The sequence below is a fragment of the Spea bombifrons genome, chromosome 10, assembly GCF_027358695.1.
Source record: "Spea bombifrons isolate aSpeBom1 chromosome 10, aSpeBom1.2.pri, whole genome shotgun sequence".
NCBI classification, from domain to species: domain Eukaryota; kingdom Metazoa; phylum Chordata; class Amphibia; order Anura; family Pelobatidae; genus Spea; species Spea bombifrons.
In genome coordinates this window covers 25,894,825-25,916,888 of record NC_071096.1, presented here as the reverse complement: position 1 = coordinate 25,916,888, position 22,064 = coordinate 25,894,825, and the positions used below count along the sequence as shown (strand labels likewise).

Sequence of the window (22,064 nt, the reverse complement as noted above, 5' to 3'; positions counted from 1 at the left end):
TATCTATCTATCTCTTACGACATATAAAGAGCATTGATCTTTATTGATAGACTCCTCTCCTGCTCACCAAAGACCAATCAGTGTTATCAATATACAACAACCGGATTAAAGATTAATGTCATAGAATGTACATAGAAAATGGAAAAAAAATATTTACATACCCATAGTTATCATCGCTATGCTTATTCCAGTCCATAGCAGCAAACTAAACATTTGAATTCCTGAAATAGACAAAAATCAATGCAGTGAATGCAAAATACTGCCCCATTTTTTAAAAAAAACATCAAAATGAGTAGGCCTGTGACCTGTTTTATAGTCAGGGGAAGAAAAGCAGCCCTGGCACTTTAACATTTACATACACTGCCCTTACACATGCATATACACATACACTGCCCTTACAACCGCCTGCCCATACACACATATACACACATACTGCCTTTACAAATGCCTGCCCCTACACACACACACACTCATACACTGCCCTTACAAGTGTATTACACCCCTGATTTGGTACTTTATTTGTTTTTTTGAGTTTGTATGGTGAATGTACACATCATGATTATTGTAACCCTGATCTAATAGGAGAGCCTTCATGAAAAATGACAGGGAGCAATTATTTTAAAGAATTAAAGCATGATAATGTGACAATACATCATCCATTTTCTTAGCACGTAGACCACACTGCTGAGAACTGGATTTTGAGCAAGCAAATCAACAATCACACAGGCGTTTGATTTGTTTGTCCACTTCTTCCTGATGGTACTGTTAGTAATTTGTGTGCTTTATCCAGAAACCCAGAATTTCTTTGGAAGATTTCCTAGGACTGCAAAAGCAGCTGGTGGAGGGTGTATTGTCGTTAGAACATGTAATTACTGTGAGATTATACACAAAAAGGGAGGGAGCAATTCCTTACCAAAAACTTGAAATTAATGCAGGTCGAAATTGGACAATAAAATCATATAAGTTACCGTTACATTAAACTTTTAGATGCCAGCACCTTTAACACTTGAATCTATGGTAGAAACTTGATTGCACTCCAAAGCTTAAATAGCACTCGGCCAGTGATCACTAGGAGCATGTTCCAAGGAATTGCATTATTATTCATCATTACATTATTCTGTGCTTTTAAGAGACTGTCTTTAAGCAATCATATGTATACGTGACCTGCCACAATCACTATATGCATAGACTCAAATGTACAACAACATACTGTGCAAATGTGTTCCAAGACTCCATCACTTAGTATTTTAGGTCATCACAATTAAGCAGCAGGATTACTGTTTGTTCCGTGACTAGACTTTAGAGAAGTTATCATTTCCCAGCTCCAAAAAAACCCAATAGTCTATTGATTGACTAGGAGTATATTTTTTGGTCAGTAGTTTGGTAGCATTAGGTAATCGCAGAAAATAGCATATAATTTAAAGAGGCAACACAATTGGCATGAAATCAGTTTCATGCTCAATCAGCACCATGGACAATACCTTGAGTGCAAATTCTAAAGGATTCTAAAGGATCCATTGATCAGACATAACCCTACTTGGGGTACCTAATAGTTCTAGGAGGTTGCTAGATTTGTATTTATTCATTTTTTGCAAAACAAGTTAGCCCCATCCATTTTACAGAATATGGAGTACAGATAGAGAGAAGAATAGGTGACCTCCACATCTCCCCCAAAAGGGCTAATATTCATTGTAACCCCTCCATCTGAACATGGGATGCGGATGTTTGCTTTCTTAGGATTTATTTACACCATATTGTACACCACTTCCTCTCTATAGGGTGGCCAACCATCTTTGAGAGTTGTAGCTTGTGACTTAAGACGAAGTCAAGCTTTGTTACTAGACTCCATTATGTCAAAATGTAATTTGGTTTCAATGGAAGGCCAAGTGCAAGTGCATCAGTGACGTCCTGCTGCTCCTGTGTGGGCAGCATACCTAAGTACATTTCAATGTATACATTGTACAGCCAATACACTGTTTCTTGCAGCATGCTTACACCTGTTTGGTAGGCCTCGTATTACACATTTGTATTATTTGAGCCTGTGACTATCTTAGCTCACCGACATTTTTTCTTTTCCCTGTTTGCACATATTTGAGGTTGTTGGCTCCTCATCAGTCTGGTTGCAGCTTGCTGTCCAGGGGTTAATGGGGAGGAGGTTTAATTGCACCTCCCCCAACACATTAATAAGGTTTTGGTAGCAGTATAAACTGCTTTGTGTGCCCACTACGTAGGAGGTGAGAGTAGGTTCTCACCCTATTGAGAGTGTGCCTTGACGTGGCGGGTGAGCTTAATTATGCTTTGGCCAATTCAAATTCAAATCCAATATAACCAAAACCTCTCATTTATATTATGTTTATATATTTGTTGCCAACTTTATTAGGGTAAGAAGCGCAGACAGTTTTTGTTTTTTTGTATACATTTCCTACAATAGAACCAGACAGGGAGGAGGAACATACGACACAAGATCTTCAATGTGCATCTTACAACTAATTATGTCTGGTGTTTACCTTTACTAATACGTTTCCAGTCGCTGTAGTTTCTCTACTTTTACCCAGAACACATTATAACAGATTAAACACATCATCTAAATAAACACAATGTGACATTTGTCATACGCATACTATCTTATTTCAAATCCACTAACTGACAAAACATTTAGAAAAAGCTGTTTATATGTGAAAACACAACATCGTGCCTTGCAAGATTTAAGATGAGAGCGGCTTCTTCTATTTATGCTAACGTGAAGTCTTTTGGCAGACGCCCATCATTTTTTTTAGTCAGAAAATATTACTCTCAGTGTGATTTTTGATTTTTAATTTAGTGAACCATAGCCACTAACTAGTAATGGCAGAACATCCTTTTCTTGAATGTACCTTTTTGTTTCCTTTGTATATATATAATTCCACATACCCATATCAAGTATCAAACAGATTTTTGGTTACATTTTTCAAAAAGCTATAAATTGAAAGCCCTACCATAGAAGTGGTATGTCATGAAGCATGGACGTTTAGTAGTATGTACTGAATACTTGAAGTCGGTAGTAAGTAGAAGTAGACTGTTTCATCACATAGGGCTTTGTCACCAGTTCACTGGTCACCAGTTGACAGCTAGCCTAGTGGTTACTTCAAAAAAGGAACCCCCTTGGGTGTCTTCATCCACCTTCCCATGTGTTTGGTGCTGCCACAACCAATTGCTTGGAGTCAAGCCAGTTTGCGCTATTTGACTCTCCTGATCACCCACCTCCACTCCACATCTTGATCTTTAGCAATGTGGCCCTAAGCAATGCTGGACTACCTTTTTAAAGATTGTTCAGCAGGCTGTGCTCAATGCACCCGTTTCATACTCTAATACAAGAACAACGCATTGTCCTGGCATCCCCCTAATTTAGGTACACAAAGGATCTGCCTGGGCCACGTTACACTAAGACCCTGGGTAGCAAATTATTGACATTATAGCTGTTGTGTTCTGCAGTACCCATCGTGATCACTCAGACAGTACAAGAATAAACCGTATTTTGCATGCCCGTTAGGTAGTCCATCAGAAGACAATGAACTGTTAGTTGCCGCTAGCACCATTTTCAGCTGGAAAATATAATTATGTTTCTGCAAAATCTTGGCTAGCTAGCCATCTGCAGGCCACTACAATGGGTGAATGAGTTGCCTTTGTTTTGCATTTTAGACATTAAAACTACATGATTGTATCATCCTGGGAATGCTCCTCGCTGCCCATACAACTGTTGCCTAAACCAATCAAGATCAATTAGAAATGTAGCAATAGGTGAGAGATAACATAATTTCAATCTGTAAATGTATTTATTTTTTGTTTAACATTTTGTGTAAAATGTGCAATTTGGGAAAAGTGACATATTTGCTTCAACTACTTTACGACAATAGGATGTACTATTACCTCCTATAAAACATTGTAACAGTCCTATGGTTTCTGCACCATCAGGGATGTTTTCTTGCTGGCATACGAGAGGTCGAGACCCCTGAAAGAGGTCATCTAAGATTAAGGAATGGGAGTGGTGGAAACTGAAAAGGCATTGAGGAGAGAAAGAGTTACTGGTAATATGGAGCAAAATGGAAGTATTCAATTGAATACCTTTTTTCTGGGACTACATGATTTGTAAGTCAACGTATTTTGAATGCTCCTGCTGGGGTAGGGTGGCTTGACATTTAACGGGTTTTATTTCTCATAGCTAACAATCACTATAAAATTGTATGGTTGCTATCCAAAGATCTACAACTTCATTCCTTGGTTTTGTGCCCTGCTTTGTTCAAGACTGTTATTGCTAGTGGCCGATGATTATACACCAAGAACGTTCTTACAAATATGAATAAAATATTGTTCACAATGTCAAAAAGAAGGTTAAATCAATGAGTATTTTTAGTCTATCTATATTGCATATAAAATTGCTGTGATGTACTAGGAAGTATACAAAGCTCTTGCTTATTTTGAAAGATGCCAGACATCTCTAACACTAGTGTCAGATCTCAAAATGTTCTCTTTAAGAATAATTACCATGAGAGAGGCTCTAACTTCTGTGAGCTGTATAAATGCAGAATTGTCAAGAAATGGGCAAACAAGCTTAAGAAAGTTGGGGGGAAAAGTTAGGGGGTTAAAAACAGATAAAAGAAGAAAAAAATAGTTGAAGAATAATACAAACGTTGTGTACTTAAGTGTATAAGGAAAAGAAATGTTATGTGAACAAAAGAGGTTACTCTACACAGAAAAGAAAGGTAATTGTGGAGTGGAGTGGATGTGGAATATTATTTCTTAATCATGACACATACCAATTAATTATTATTAGACACGAGAAAATGTTCTATCAATTTTGCTTAGTTTGATGGAAAAAGATTTAAAGTCTCAGATGCCGCCATCACGGTGTTTTAAAGTAGAAGTAAATCTTTTATTTTCTCTCTTAAGAAAATAGTTAAGCAAACTTTACTTATATTAAACGTAAGGTTTGCACCATCATTCTCTTAAAGGAGTAAGTGGAAAAAGCCTCTTTACCATCGATACTTACTTATTTTGAGTTCCCTTGCGCTTGAGGACGTGCGTTATGGATAATAGTATGCACAGTTCAACTTTGCATTTATGTTAGTACACTCATCTTCTAGATACATTGTTTTACTCCTTATGAATAATCCTAATTATAATCTAATTCTTCAGGGCCACTGCTAAACTAACAGAAGACTAGCAGCTTGGGGCCATACTAGTGTCATCAGATTCAATACACACCACAAGCAAAAATTAAAGAACCCAACATACATTTTATTCTTATTATTATCTCAAGTGGCTGTGACAGGTAGACGGCACTGAGACGCCTAGCTAACCAAGCCACCCAGTGGGGTCATGAAATGGCCATTATGTGACCTCACATAATTCATGTTACGTGACACAGATTATGAGCTGCACTGAAGACAGAACTGTGTGTAAGGTAAGAAGTAGAGTGATGGGCCGGGTGCATTGAAAATGGGAGAGGGAGAGAACCTTTTTTGTGGACTAATCAGTGGCGTCTCCAGCTTTCATATTTAGGGGGGGCACATGGGGGGCCAGGGACCAAAGTAGGGGGGCCAATTATAAAACGGTACATATACACTATATATATATATATATATATATATATATATATATATATATATATACACACACACACACGTTAGACGTGCATTTTTAACTACATAATATGCACTTATCTCTTTGAAGTTAGCCCCTGCTGACAATATATATAAATATTAGACCCTGCTGCCGATATATAGAAATATTACACCCTGCTTCTGATATATATTAATATTAACCCCTGCTGGGGATATATGTTGATATTAGCCCCTGCTGTGGATATATACTTATATTATACCCTGCTGCTGATATACATAAACCATTCACTAAACCATACCGCTCTTTTACTTACACCCTGTAGTTCAGGTATAGATCAAATAAACAACACATGGAAACAGCACATGCAACTGAATGAGATATAAAAAAAACAACTTGTATTTGCAGGTATACATAAATAATGTATGGAAACATAGCATTGCAGTTATAAACCAAAAGAACACACAAACCCAGCATTGCAGGTATAGATCAACTGGAAATCACATGTACACTCAGCACTGAAGGTATAGATCAAATAAACAGCACATGGAAACAGCACTCCAGGTATTGATCAACTGAATAAGACATACAAATCCTATATTTGCAGGTAAACATAAATAATTTATGGAAATATAGCCGATACAGATGAACAGAATGACACAAAACCCAGCTTTGCAGGTATAAATCAATTGGAAATTACATATAAACTCTGCATTAAACGTATAGATAAAACCCCCTAAATTACAGGAATAGATCACTGGTCACACACCCCAAAGCCAACCCTGGTGTCCACACTGCCCACATAGAACCCGACCAGCACCCAAATTACATATTGTGTCAACTTTGTCCCCAAACAGCTGAACGTACGCCAAGTTTGTCCCATAAACACTTCTTCCTCCTAATCTATCCTATCTACCCCCTCTCCCTCCCAATCTATCCTATCTACCCCCTCTCCCTCCCTATCTACCACCTCTCCCTCCCTATCTACCACCTCTGCCTCCCTATATACCTACTCTCCCTCCCTATATACCTACTCTCCCTCCCTATATACCTACTCTCCCTCCCAATCTTTCCTATGTACCCCCCTCTCCCTCCCAATCTATCCTATCTACCCCCCTCTCCCTCCCAATCTATCCCATCTACCCCCTCTCCCTCCCAATCTATCCCATCTACCCCCATCTCCCTCCGTATCTATCATATCTATCCCATCTACCCCCTCTCCCTCCCAATCTATCCTATCTATCCCTTCTCCCTCCCAATCTATACCTATCTACCCCTTTTCACTTCCTATCTACCTCTTCTGACTCTCTAACCCCCTCCTTTGAAGTTCACTTACCTTGGGCTTGTCCAGCGGTGAGATCGCGAGGTCTCTGTATCCCTGGTTCTGCAGTGTGCGCGGCTTCACTGCCGGGCGCCGGATATGACGACATATACCGGCGCCCGGCTTGAAACGCCGGCACTGCGACCAAGGCAGAGGCCTCGCGGTCGCGGAGAAGAGTGAGAGGCGCCGAACGGTTGCTGAGAACTTAATCCTCAACGACCGCTCGGCGCCTCTCTTTCTCTCCTCCGGGTCTATAAAAAAAAAAAGCCGGCGTTTCAATTGGGGGGGCACACCGGGGGGCACAGCATGATTTTGGGGGGGCCATGGCCCCCTCTGGCCCCCCCCTGCCGACGCCACTGGGACTAATCGATTGAAGTTCGTCGGTCTACCACGAGCACTTATAGCACTTTATTTCTAAAGTGCAATCTTTTTTTGTGGAAAGCCAGATGTAGGTTTTGGTATCACTCAAGGATATTCTACAATATTTATACAAAAACTATGCTGCATTCTCTTTGAGCGCCATATCGTGATCAATCTACGAGTGCAAGCTGTGAAGATGTATAAACTAAAGACTAATGTATAAAAAAAGCTTAGAGTACCCTCTTGTGGTAATATGAATCACTTTACTGTACACACATCGATAAGATTATGCACATTTAACATATTCTGAACATCAAATTATGTGACATTAACACAGAAAACGTGATGACTGCTTGTTCCATACAGTCTGTCTACCTGCTGTAAAAGCGCCTTTATAAATGAGTTGACTGTGGGGATCTTCACACATTCCCCTTTAATAATCTGTCTCAAACATACTAGTGACGTGCTGTGTTAACCAATCGGGTCAAATAACATTTTAGATAATTAATAATAACGGCCATTGTTTATGAAGACATTGTGCAATATTGATAAATAACATGTACTGTGATGGTTATTGTATTCCAAATAGCCACCTCCTGGCTGAATTTAATAGCACAAGTCAGAACAGCCCCGGAGGGAAAGAATGGGACGGAGGGGCCACATGAATGAAGTGCCGGACGAGATATGTGAATGCCTGTGAATGCCTGGTTTAAGGGTTAAGGGATGACTAGGCAAAATTTGGGCACTGAAAGTGTTAAGTTTAGTGGCACGTGCAGGGCCAGATGGGAGGGGGTAATCACCCTCCCTGAGGGGTATATATTAAAGAGGCTTTCACTATAGGGGCAATTATTTTAAAGAACATTTCCCCACCATCCCTCCCCTATTTTTCGGCATTTGCCGGGTGCTCAGGTTTTTTACACTGGTACGGTGCAGGAGTTAACCATCTATAGGTATGGTTACTTGTGGTGCACAGAGGTGTAAGTGCAGGACACTCCAGGGGCATTCGCCCCTGTGAATCGTATGGTCATGTGACTGCCGCGCTAGGAGTTCCAGCAGGGATACAGGTGGATACGCCCATACCAGCAGGTTACTTAATTGATTATTAATTGGTTACAATTGGTTATAAGTTTCATTTTGACGATAAATATTTATATACTGTGTCAAAATGTGTTTGGCTAATAATTGTTGAAGTTTTGTATAACATTAATAAAGGTTGAGTGTTGCGGTGCTGTAGTTATTTGCAGTCCACACCGCGGACAAATAAAAATCCATATCTGACGATTAATAAAGTTTTGAAATAAAGAAATGTCTCTTGTCTTATTTGTGAGAGGGACCGAAAACTGGACGCTACTTCATTCATGTTGGCGTAATAAAAAAAATATATATATGATGGATCTGAGAACATTTCGTTCATAATGTGTCAGCCTGTCAGGCACATCCATTGTGTCAATGGTACTGGATAAACCAAGTGTGCTATCATTGCACACTATTAATTAAATAGGTTCCGGTCCCCAGGCTGTGTTTAATTGTACTATGTGGCCCTAAAATATCAGACAGCACTGAGCTACAGTGTAACATGCAGTGAGGAAAGGCAGCCATCAGAAATGTTGAGGCCCAGGACATACCTTAACACTGGACCTCCAGTCCTGTCTCACTCAATACCCATCACAGGGCCCCAAAGTCCAGAAGGGGACCACTCAGCCCCAAACCGCTTAAGGGCTCAGACACAGGAGCAGGCCCTAAGACAAATGAGGAGGCCCAGGACCAGGGAGTCTGGGTCCTCATTCTTACCTCATACAAGGGTAATGGTTGTGCCCACCTGTTGGCGGTCCTGCAGTGAAGGGAGATATTAATACATTCACTTTAAATAGGACATGTACTCACCTCCACTAAGTGTTAAACCCATTGCACTGAAGATTTTCTGAAATATAGAAACATTGGTTGAGGTGGCACTTTCCACATTCTGATTACTAGCAGTGCTAAATACAATTTCTTCAAAAATAGAAAATAAAGCCATTTTTCTAATCTAATAAACTATGAGCTATTTCGTGTGAATTCTGCAAACGATATAACTTTTCAGACTCGTGGTAATATCCTGATTTTGGATTGAATTATCTTGGTACCAAGATAGTCCTGAGGTGAACCACCTTCACTTAACTGGAGAAAGTATAACTTTTCCAGGCCACAACTTGAACATTTTATTTGCATGGAAAAACTGGTTCCCCCTATGAATTGGAAATATACGATATGCATTTTGCACGGTACAACCCCAGAAGGTAGAAGCAGAAGGTGTAAGGTGGCATTACTGTACATCATGCATGGTGGTTCATAGACCTGAAATGTTCAGCTGTCCTGCGTAAGGCCCCAAAATACCATATGTTTTTTTTTTTTTGCATCCTTGGAATCAAAATTTTCAAGAATCATTTTGTCAACTGATATTGCTACAAGTTTAGTTTATTAAAGAAAAATCAAATGCAGCACCTTTGACACCAGCATACAGAGAAATACATAAATACTATGCAGCCTTTAAAGAATGAAGTAGAATCATTTTAAGAATGAACTGAAGAACTATATTCCTTTTTTGACAAGAAACATTGTTCATCAATACTCAAGGGAGTATTCTGGCTGCCCTTGGGAATCGTAAAGGAGGATTCATCTTTCTTTTGCACTGGATCAATGCACAAAGCGGCATGTACAATATAGTGTATATATACACATAAACATACGCAAATACAACACTCTAAGAACCTAATGAAACATTATATGAATATTTCACATATATATTTCAGTCCTCGTCCTATGTAAAAAGATAACAAGTATATACATATTTCTATAATGCATATGTGTTGTACTTTTCTGGATTAAATTAGTATTTTAAGCACTAGTTAAAATTGTTGCCGAGGGTTTTTGAACGCTTATTGCACTAATTTCTGTTTTACGTAACTTTACCTTACTTTATACAATATGGTTTGTGTTTTCCTCATTCTCATACACGCCAAATATGGAATGATCAATATATAATATGTTAATGTATATAGATATGTGCTATGGTGCGCTGGTCAGTACTAGAACCATCTCATTTGGACTTCCAGAGTATACAATTTCATAAATTCTAGTGGTGACCTAAAGAGTATCTTTTCTACATCCCGATGAACCATTCACCCGGGCAAAAACCTTGCAGCCATTTGGACATTAAGCCTACCTGTTCAGAGGTGTACAGGACTGCGATTTCCACTATAGACTCGCCTAAATCTTAATCCTCCTATTTCTCTCCCTCATCATTAAATCAGCCTGAGAGTACAGACCGGATTCAGGATCTATTTAAAAATATTGCTAGAGGGGGAGGGGGAAGGGACACACGTACCTAATAACTTGGAACTATATTTACCTGAGGTAGGCATTTTTAACCCTTTTAGGATGCAAAGGGGCGTAATAATATGCCCTTATAGAACACTCCACACTGAAAAGTGCAGGATTTTCTTTCACGGACATCTCAATGTTAATACACACATCAGGCTGTCTGACAGCCCAGTTTCTTCTCTGTCAGTAAGATCCAGCATGGTTCCGAGCTGACACTGTAGCAGCACTTAGTACAAACTCTATTACATTAAATAAATAGGGCATTCTCTATCGCCAATGTCAAGGCAGACATTCATCGGCCACTATAACACATATCTGCAGACCATGATGGGGTCTCTGATGCTGCAGAGGTCAACCTCCTGATCACTTTGTGAGCGTTTAGTGAGAACAGAGCGAGAAGAGAGAGAAACAAAGTAGAAAAATGCAACATAAAAAATAATAAAAAAATAAAAACAAATATTTACAGGGACCCAGTTCCGGCATGAAAACATCATCAGTGCAATCTCTAGTTATGAGAAAGAGAACCGTACAGAAAAAGTGAAAATGTAAAAACATTATAATTATGTGAATTATATACAGTATATTAAAAGAATATGTAATTATTATAATATAATAAGATGTCATTTAATAAAATGACGCTATTTAGGTTGTGTGCTCCGCTTCTTTCTTGTATGTTTTGTGTTGTGCATATTTGCAGGCTCTGATCAAACCTACATCCAGTAGGTGCCTCATTAATAGGATTTAAATTGCTTGAGAGTCTCATTTGGGATTAATACAGCGCAGTTCCACTGATTCAGCTCCTTGCTAAGCAATATAGCCATACAAATTAGATAGGACTCGCAAAACTTGGGGTACTTTAACATTGTGGCGTCTAAGCACTATATGGCCATTTAATGTAAGCGAATCCCCAATATTCATGTCTTAGATGGGTGTTTTTATTATATATTATTAACTGGGTATACACTGAATTCTTGCTTTGCTTAAAGTTATATAGCATATGATAAATTTAGTAACACTCTTCTGAAGTATTATACTATTGAATAGTTCTATCATTTAAAGTCTGTTAGACCTAATTATCTGGAGACATAAGAATGGCTTGGACCTGGTGTCAATGGCTAAATGTTTCTCAGTAGATAGCTGCCTAAAATAATGAACCACGCTAAGCAGATCCAATGGAACCTGTCCGATCTCAGGATATTTCTCTGACATCCTTCTGATGTCAGACACAAGTATGGGATATTTCCCAGCAAGTTGCTACAAAGGTTTCGCATGAACTAACCACATCAAAACCCCTTTATTGCATAACTTGCTACAATGGAACAATGTAAAAAAGTACAATATAGTTTGATCAATCAACACGTTTACTGGCATAAAGTCATTTTTCACATTATATTGATTTATTTTGATACTTTTGTAGCACTGCTGCCAAATATCCCAGGAATTAAGACATTTTGAGCTAACAGTAATGTTTTAATCCAGTAAAATAGCGAGGCTTTAGAAAATAAACCCTGCAATGCTGGCAAATGTTTAATGCTTGAAATGAATTACATAAGAAAGAAAACAATTTCTAAACATTAGCTTTCCAAGGCACTAGCATTGCAGATTATATTAAATTAAGATATACAATGCTTTTTGGCGTAATATCCCCTTTTCACTTATTCAAAGGTCCTTTTGCCAATATTGGTATTATTATTTAATAATTATCAAATTGAATTTAAATGATTACACTAAATTATATGTATATGACTTATACACACATATAAATTACTATTCATACATGTATGCACGTAACTAAATAGATAGGTTTTTAGTGTAATAGGCAGCCAGAGACATAAAGAATGATTATATTTGATCTATACAATGTGGGCTAATGTACTATCCAAATCCATATAAAATACATTTTTAAACCTCTCATTATCGTCCATAATTTATTGCCTTTTTCCCCAACATTACATTATTAAGCAATAACATATGAGAATCCCCTAAATTGATATTGTAAACTCTGCAAGTTAGTAATGCATTCGCACATGCCCTTTAAGCTTATAACGTAAAGCAATAATATACACTCTGCTAAAGCTATATACAATATAGATTAAAAACTCTGAAAGCAGAGATGGATACATATATTTTTGTATCTATTTGTAACAATATATAGAGGATGTAATACTAAACACAGGATGGAGTCCTGTTCAATAGATAATAATATGTATTCGACCTGCGTTTATAATGCCTAATAACTAAAAAGTGCAATTTGACATACGATTTACATTGCAGAAAAGCAGATACAAACCGGTTTTATATGTTTAGGACCCTAACTAACAATATTTTGAATGCATCATTAATAAACATTTTATTTTCTGAAATCTATTTGTAGTCTCTGTCTCTTTTTCACAAAACCCCACGAAGATCCATGTTTACTTTTGAGATTGCCAGGCTTTCCTGCCCATATTGTGGCACCAAATAACACCCTGTGACCTCCAGAATATTTTGTTATACTTGTACCTTGTTGCTTGGTTAAAAAATAAAATCATTAGTGGCTATACCAACATGATACGCATGCTTAATGGTCCAAGGGACCACTCTTGAGGAATCACTTGCACTACCAAGATTAAGCTACCTGGTTTCCAATCTGAAGATGAGGCAGTTTTCCCAGTCAAGATATGACAAATGCAAGGATTTAAATTACAGAAAAGACCACTTTCTATAGGGGAATAGGTAGCAGCTAGATAAACCCTGTGTGTTGGTAAGGCAGACATCATCCTGGAGGCCCATCTGTCCATTGTTTGATCCTAAGTAGAACAGAACTCTGCTCAGTTGTAGAGAAAAGTGTTCACTGACAACGTGGTCTAACATGGGTATAGCTTAGCAAATAATAAAATCCCCAACTCATGTGCATCAAATTCAGAATAAATCCATTCAAATGTTATTGATGGTTATATTGGTGGCTAAAACCTAAGCTCTAAGAAGAGACACCCTGACAATTATGTCCATTTGACTCCCTCAGCACCAATAAACACAGTTGAGAACCTAGTCTACCTGTGAGTTATTGATAATTCACAATCACATTTCCATTCCTGGTTTCATCCATAGCAACAAGGAGAATGGTTAAAGAACAGGATATTGTTTGTAATTTGGTTCTCTAGGGAGATCTTAGCATATCCATAGGCTATCAAATTCCTGCTCCTTTCCTCTCAAAACCATACACTAGAGCTAGCTTCTAAAAAAAAAATCTATGTGTTATGTCACAATTGGAAAAATATTCGTTATTTTGATAGCAGTACGTAAGCTCTCTTTAGATTTCCCAGCAACATTAGGCAAATTGAACATTGATTACGGTTAAGAAGTTCGTTGGTCCATGGTACATAGAGAACCTGGAACCGGGATTAATGATATTCATAGAACATGTTTTTAATGCACAAGAGACAGAATCCTAAACCATGGTGGAAGGTATCTAGTACTCCATGGCTGTTGGCATTTCATTGATAAGTCCACAATAAAAGAGAAGATTGCAGTGTCACTGGCGGTCAAACACAACTCCAAAAGAATTTTATTTCAAGGCTTCTTCATCATCCGGTGATCTGCTTATGGGTGGTGTTTGTGTGTCTTGACTTATTCCCTAAGTAAAAGAATGATTAACAAGTGGTTATTGATTGAAATGATTATTGACATTATTATTAGTATTGCTAAATATACAACATGAATTTTCCTTCTGCACATCCAATTACAAGTATCTAAATCAGGAGCTAATAGCTAACAAAACTCATTTTATTATTGGCAAACAGCATGGCCCAGTGAAGCTCCCTTTTTTGGTATATATATTATATAACTCCCCTTGTAAAAATATAAAGAGCCAGGACATACATACTAAATAATCAGTTACATTTTCCCTCTAAAATGCATTTATATATATATATATATATATATATATTATGCATAGTATTTGCATAGTATAGTATTTCTTACTATCGATATAAATATGTGACCCTAATGCTTGGATTTGGATAAGTTTACACCACTTACCATCAGTATGCCAACACAGAATGTGCACAGGCAAAATACTGCCACAAGAATAGCTAAAAAAATGTACTCGAAAATTAAGATGCCGAAGGCAAATTTATACACCATATCATTACAGTGCCTTGGATTGTACTGGTAGACCCTGAAGACCCAGACACTACCTGAAAAGAAGAAAAAGAAACACATTTATTGGTCACGACAGCTATTTTCTTTCATAGTGACTAGAACATATACAAGCGGACTTGGTGATATTCATATATTGACCTATGGACCTGCTAGCAAATTTACCAGTCTTTTCTTAACGTGAGATTTAAGTACAGTAGGTTCTACCAGCAGAGTAGATTGCCATTGGATTGTGTTTGCCATTCTCTTTAGTCAGAGGCAGTCATTTCTGAGATGCTTTACCCGCAAGATAACAAGAGCATGCACCTGCTTTTGAAAGTAGTCCATCAATTTCAACAGAGCCATTGGTGGTAGACACCAAGAGCTTCAAGCTGCAGGGACTTCTGATTCTGCTAATTAATTGTGACTTAGTTGGGTCTGCCTTACGGTTTTATCCATTTGCTCATTTATAGGAAATTAACTTAGAAAGCACAGAAGTGAAACCCATTCAAATGAAATAACGAAGGGATGAGTTATTCTTCATCTAAAGGTCATAGATTTAAAATCCATGGCATGGTTTGCAGCATATACCTTTTTGAAATGTAGGGAGTAGGAAATATAGAATAAGACTTGGAAGAGTCAGTGGATGAGGCTGAAGTAGACATATTTATCACTTTACCATGTCCACTTACCAACTATGGTCTCTTCTCAACACCATAGTCAATTGTACAATTAAAATATAATCATGAGGCTGCATGGAGAAGTTGTAAAGGAAGAAATACAGGAGATCACATGATGAAGAAGGGAAGGATAAGAAATAATAAAGTAAACATGAGGGTGAAGTATGCTTTGGAGGCAGGCAAATAACTGAAGAATTGTACCTGCAATGAACCAGCAAAATGAGAACAATCCTAATATTGCCCCTATGGCATACGCCACTTTTTCCTGAACCAATTTCAGCGGGCTCAGAGCAAATCCCAATAAGTGAAAAGTACCGCCAACGATTAGGTAGATTGGAATATTTGGTTCAACTGGACAATTGTCTATATGCATTGACCCTGGAAAAAAAGAGACAGAAAATCCATTGTTTGGAAAAGTACTTGGAGCTAAAACGCATGTTTGTATGGTGCAATGTTCACTTTTCCTACCTATGATGACCATGGCTATGCTGAGTACTGTCCAGAGAAACACAGTAAAGATCTGGGAACCTAAAAAAAATAAAAATATATATATATAAGATTATTAAAAAAGTATGTCCTGCTTTGCAAAGCAGTGATGGCAATATTATCAACCTCAAGCCTTTGTTGAACTATGACTCTCATGATCCTCAATGTTTGGCAAACATGAGAGCTCTAATACAAGAGCATTTGGCATCTTTTATTTGGGCATCGATGTGTTTTGAGATATTAAAATGAGAAAAAAAATAGACCAGATGAACAGAACCTTTATTTTAGGCCATTAGAAGAGATCCATTATCTTCACAACCGACTCTGCTCCTCAGCAGCAGGTAGTCCAATCTGCCTGTAGAGACAGCTGGCAGGGCGGCAGACACCGCAAATTGTAGTAATTTAGATGTGATTATGATTGTATGCATAACATGTTCTACCATATGGTCATGTCTCCTTCATGTTCTTTTGTTTTTTTAATTTTACACAGCTGTCTACACACATAATGTTTCCTCAACTAGGTCCAAAATACCACCAAAAAAAGTATTATCAGTGTGGTTATGGTTAATTTATGTAACTCGTGAGGTGACCTCACTTGTGAACTTTTCATGAGGTCACCTGTGGAATGTTCCATACTTCACTTGCCATGGAAACACCCATACTGTTACTGACAGCAAAAACAGTAGACAGCTGCTGGAGCTACCTCCATAATCAGAGATTAACACATTGCCGGGAAACAAATTGTGAAACACGTAAACCCATCAACAGTACAAATCTTAAAAATCAACAAAACTTATTATAGCTGAGTGTTCAGATTGGCAACACATATATGAGAGTCCTGCTTAGCGGTAGAGGCTAGGGTGTGTACAATGTAAACTTTACCTGAAGTTGCCGAAGTTGCCATTGTTGCAATTCCTGAAACCCAAAGAAAAATAAATGTGATTGGCAAGATTTCTATTTACATTTTCTAGTTGGAAAGATGTCAGTGATCGGATTAACATACCCCCCTTGATGTTTTTTTGACTCATATAGGCTATTAGGGAACCTTCAGATGCTCAGAACTACAAGAGTAACTTTGGAGGTAGTGGGTCTGTTTGAAGCTCATAATGGACTGAAGCTAACGTATACACCATGCTCTGGCAACATTGGGGTGGAAGGAGGTAGAGATGATTGGAGTGTGTAAGGAGTAGCATGCCAAGGCCATTCTAATGTTTGTGGACATCTTTTAGCTGGAGGAGGAGTAGGATACTTGACAAGGTGGAAGTTTATAAGGTGGTGGCCACAGGGTGGAAAGTGAGTGCTTGAGAATTAGGAGATAGGAAAACACATGGTCCATCTAGTGACCATCATGGTGTGTGGGGGCTGGTGGTCTGAGAGACGAATACAAGTTGAGAGCCATAACAGTCAGAAGGGGGAGATTGATTATTGATGTGCATTTTAAAGTAAACTAGGATTAGAAGAGTGAAAGAGAGAATCATACAACAAAGTAATCAATAAACCAGCAGATAGAGGTGGGCTCCCACAAAAAGTCTTATTGCCATAAGTATTTTTGACCCATAGCTCCCCTTTAAATTAACATTCCCTCCCTTGCTTATACATGGAGGATTCATCCTTTGCATTTGTTCTCTCTCTCTGGCCCCATCACATTTGGATAAATAAATCTCCTGCTTGTCAGTGTGCATTTAGACTATCCAGCTCCAGCATTCGTGCACAAGAGTATCGCACGCACAGAAAGCTCTGAATTAATGTTACTAAAGCGTCTCGTAGATGTAAGTGTGTGTGTTTTTTCAGAATGCATATGAACGTACTCACAAAGTTCAAAGTAAAAATGCATTTTTCACTGGCGGAGCTGCTTGGGTCACTGGAGTACCTTAAAGTTTCTCAGTATCTTATATACCAGCCACACAACCTTTCCTGTTTTCTGGTATTTGACTACATCCTTTTCCTGAATTCTTTTCCTGCCCCCCCAAAAACTGCTTTTTAATAAACTTGAATTAAAAAAAATGCTGAAAAATATTATAAAAAGTTAAAAATCAAAATGGTTATCTGAGTGGAAGCAAAAGGTAGCTGTAATGGCATCATATACGTCTCACTAATTAATAGGGGATCACCTAGTTACCTAGTTGTGTAGAAACACTGCTGATGCCCTCACCACTCCTAGACTGCAGTTCACTAACAATATTATCTGAATCTTCCTGCTGTACTAAGCTCCCTAATTGAGTTGAGATATTAGAAGCCTTAGAACATACGATTACATCTTAAGGGTTGCGTACAAGATAACCTAAAGTATTTACACTAACTAATCCCAACACTAGTAGGACAATACTAATGGAATTAACATAATTGAAAGACAAAAACAACTCACGTGTGTTAGGATGTCACTGTTCAATAATACATAGTATTCCAATAGTATAGTAAACATTTATAAGCAAATTATGTCTGTAAGTGTGTTAGTATAAGTATGTGTGTGTTAGCGTGGGCCTATAAGTTTTGTGTAAGTGTGTAAATATGTATGCCTGTGTGTATGTTAGTAACTGGAAGAGGGCAAGGGGCCTATGGCTCTCAGGGAAAAAAAAACAACATACAAACAAGCCCAAAATATCACAGAAAAGTAGCATGTGCCAGTAAGACTATGTAGACCTTTCCTCAAGGACACATACTACAGTGACCACAATATGTCAAAATTACTGTGTTCCAGGCTCCAATTTCCTAGAGTATAAGCAACGTAAAAAAAGTACACATGGTTAAATGACTGGTAAAGTACAGTAAACTTTAGTAACGTTTTAATTAAAATAATATACAGATATACACATTAAATGTTAGCTACTGAACTATTCCATAACTATTATCACAATGTTTATTATTTGGAATGTATAGAGATATATTGCACCTTTAACAAAAAATCATTTATTATAAAAAAAAAATATCCTATCAATATCTACTTTGTGCCGCATGACAATTAACTATTTCCAGCAAAAAAAGGAAAAGAAAGTACAGGACTAAAGTGTCCCGCCCAGGTAGATGTGTCTGGATAAGGATTCGAAATGCAGAGCTGGTATCACCTGATGACCACAACAAGGTACAGGATTAGCAGGAAGATCGTAGAAGAGTCCTAGCCAAGGCAGGTCGAGTTCGGGTATCCCGGAGCAGGACTCAATACATCAGTACACATGGATAAGGCAGGGACGAAGTTCAAGGCCAAGCTGAGGTCTGGGACACGGTTCAGAATCCAGTAGCGACAGTAGAACATGGTCAGGGTAAAGCAAGGAACTGGAAACCAGTGCAAGACCCAAGACAAGGCAAACACAAGGAATAACACAAAGAGACTAAAGCTAGCTCTTGCATGGCTACAAGTAGAGTGAGGCTATATATAGGTATACTCGGCACACACTCAGTAATTAAAACTGGGTGTGTATCCCGTTGAAAATATAGAGCAGGTGTTGCTACTTAAAATTTTTCTGAGTAGCGGTCACCCGCAACTACCATAGGAGAAGACGATGCCGCTGGTACACGGCAGGGCAAGGTAAGAACAACCCTGCCGTGATTTACCAGGGACAGCAAGACCTGGGGGACCTGCTGAAAAAAGGACTGGGCAAAAAACAATGCTCTTAGTGAGGTTTCTAATGCTGCATTTGGTTAAATACAACATTGTTGGTGGAATCGCAAGTTTAATTTGCCGGACTCCCTCCTAGTAAAATAATTCATATTTCTACTCTATCAAACATCTACATATAGATAGATAGATAGATAGATAGATAGATAGATAGATAGGTAGATAGATAGAATCTAATAACACTTATCAATCATCATCTCAATCACTTATCATTGGGCATCACTGGAAATACAAGATAAGCACATTAAAGCGAGGTATTTCAGTGCTCTACTAGATTTTTCCTGGGAATCTTGCTTTAAAAAGTAATACGTGGTCTGAGAGAGGAAAATAGCAATTGATCTAAGACAGCAATCCCGTTCTGCAAGCCTCTGGCAAGGGAAAGTTAATGCGAAGCATGGCTGCAGATGTACGTTACAGATAACAGTTCTGCAGATTCTCAGCCGGTCCCTGCAGGTCTGCGTCAGATGTCTGTGAATCTTTTTGCAGAGAAATCAGCTAGTTCTCACCTTTTTCAGATAAAGCTCTCGTCTTCCTCCTGGTTTCTGACAAACCCAAAGGTCCCTCCCTTCTGCTGCTCTTGTCCTATTTCTTCCAAGCATAACATGAACAGCTGCCAACCCTATCCAAAGACAGCCTTCTCACTGCAGTGGGAGGGTTACAGTGGGACATGACTAGGAACGAATCCAAGATTTTTTTAACACTTTCACATTAGGTAAACAGATGCTTTTCACATAATGAAAAAGAAAGAAAGAAAAAAGGCTTTTGTGAAAAAAGTCACGGTTAGCTCATGGGCAAAATCTATCAAGGTCACTGTTTCCATGTCTTCTTCACTTCTTTTTGCTCTTCCATGACATGTTGAAAAAAAGTTGGAGCTCTGTAGGTGGCGGAGTGGTTCAGAATGAGTGTAAGCGTGATTTATTTACTGGAAGCCACTCTACTTTACTTGCTACGGGGGGGGGGGCTGAAGGTGCCAGCCCTGCCCTGTACAGTTTCCGCCTTGTCACCCATGTAGGTGACTGAACAGAATGTTGGTTACCTGGCAGAACGTGACTGGCCACCAAGAGCCCTACCCTCAACCTCATTGAACACGTTTGGGATGAGTTGGAAACGAGGTTGCGAGGCCTTCTTATCCAATATCGTTGACGTCAAAAACGTTCGACTGGATGAATGTTCAAAAATTCCCACAGAAACTCTCCAAAATCTTGTGGAAAGCCTTCCCAGAAGAGTGGAAGATGTTATAGCTGCAAACGAGAGACCAACTACATACTAATGTCTATGTATTTAGACTGCGATGCCATCAAAGTCCCTGTTGGTGTAATGGTTAAGTGTCGAAATACTTTACTCCAAATAGTGTATGTTACACGGTGATCTCAAAAGGGATGGGCAGGTAACTGTTTCTTTCTTCTGTGTATTTTTATATTGGCCATGGTAACAATAACTTCCTCATTAAATAAAATAAATGGCAGGTGGGGACTGTTTTCCTAAATTAAAAGTGAAACTACAATTGCAATTTTAAACACTGTCCTGTGGCTTAGTTCCTCTGAACAGACTTCCTTTGCTAGTCTTCTGGGACCCTACTTCACTGATTTGGGGACATTTCACAGGTCCGTATACATATAACTCATGCGTTTATTGTCCTTTATGATTACGTGTGATTTAAATGCTGGTCCGTTGTGTGTATAGCTGCCCCAATTAGTACATATTGGTGTAAAGTGTTTTTTTAATGTGATTCAGCGCTCTCTTGGTGCTCCTTTATGATTGGTTTGGGTTGTCTCGTGCATCAATAACAAAATTCTTCATAATGGGAGTTGTTGTATCAAGACATGTATCCTTATTGGTATAGAATCACTATGTCTGATGTCCACTGGTCGTGTAATATGTGGGTATGAGGTGTATCTGGTTTTCTTAAGTTTTAATTAAAAGAAAAGTGGACAAAATGTGGAAACAAATCAGAGAGAGAACACCTGAAATAGAAAGAAGAAACTAATGGCTAGCAATAGAGACTAAGAACAATAGATGAAAAGGGGAAAAAACAGCAACAACAAAAAATGGATGTGATATAGAGAAAAACAAATAAATGTAAATAAAAGGGAACTAAAGTATCTGACACTTTTATATGCAGGGCTCCTCCATCTGGAGTCCATCAGCCGCTTACTGGGCTCTGAAGAAGACTCCCCCCTGACCCAGTACCCACAATCGTGACATACTGTATATTTGTGTGTCTGGCTTATTTATACCTTTTAATTTTGGAGGGGTCTTGGTGTTTTGGGGGATTCCAGGTAGTAATCCAGTTTGGCAAGTTTTGGGTTAGGGCAAAGTTTGTTACAAGTGAGATAGGTTGTAGGACGATCCAGGTTTCTCTCACATCACCTGCGGGGCCCTGAGCACTTGCTGTTGGTCAAGGCATGGTTGCACTGGTAAAGGTTGTTTGACTTTTTGTTCCCATGATGGTAACCTGTGATACTGTGTGGACACCTGGAATGGTTGGGTTTGGTATGTATGATGTTCAATGCCAATGCTTACAAAC

At 38.5% G+C, this 22,064-nt stretch overlaps 1 protein-coding gene across 2 annotated transcripts; it reads right to left on the bottom strand.

Moving 5' to 3' along the window:
• Window positions 1-12,153: 12,153 nt before the first annotated feature.
• LOC128466936 (transmembrane protein 272-like) lies at window positions 12,154-20,174 on the bottom strand. 2 transcript variants are annotated; one of them, XM_053448401.1, is made up of 6 exons: window positions 20,044-20,174; window positions 16,807-16,839; window positions 15,907-15,966; window positions 15,640-15,816; window positions 14,660-14,817; window positions 12,154-14,255 (listed from the first exon to the last, which is right to left on the bottom strand). In XM_053448401.1, the coding sequence occupies exons 2-6, from the start codon at window positions 16,826-16,828 to the stop codon at window positions 14,187-14,189; spliced, it is 486 nt and encodes a 161-aa protein (XP_053304376.1). In that variant the 5' UTR covers window positions 16,829-16,839; window positions 20,044-20,174; the 3' UTR covers window positions 12,154-14,186. The 2 variants fall into 2 exon arrangements, with proteins under 2 accessions (XP_053304376.1, XP_053304377.1); XM_053448402.1 differs by lacking the exon at window positions 20,044-20,174 and adding an exon at window positions 18,920-18,952.
• Between the last annotated feature and the right edge of the window lie 1,890 nt (window positions 20,175-22,064).

What these genes read in the sequence shown, in the direction of transcription:
- LOC128466936 (XM_053448401.1), bottom strand. Translation starts at nt 16,828, where the DNA reads ATGGCAACTTCGGCAACTTCAG. An exon ending in CATAGCCATGGTCATCATAG is followed by an intron (nt 15,817 to 15,906) that starts GTAGGAAAAGTG and finishes CTTTTTTTCCAG; the next exon opens with GGTCAATGCATATAGACAAT. An exon ending in ATTTTGCTGGTTCATTGCAG is followed by an intron (nt 14,818 to 15,639) that starts GTACAATTCTTC and finishes TCTTCTTTTCAG; the next exon opens with GTAGTGTCTGGGTCTTCAGG.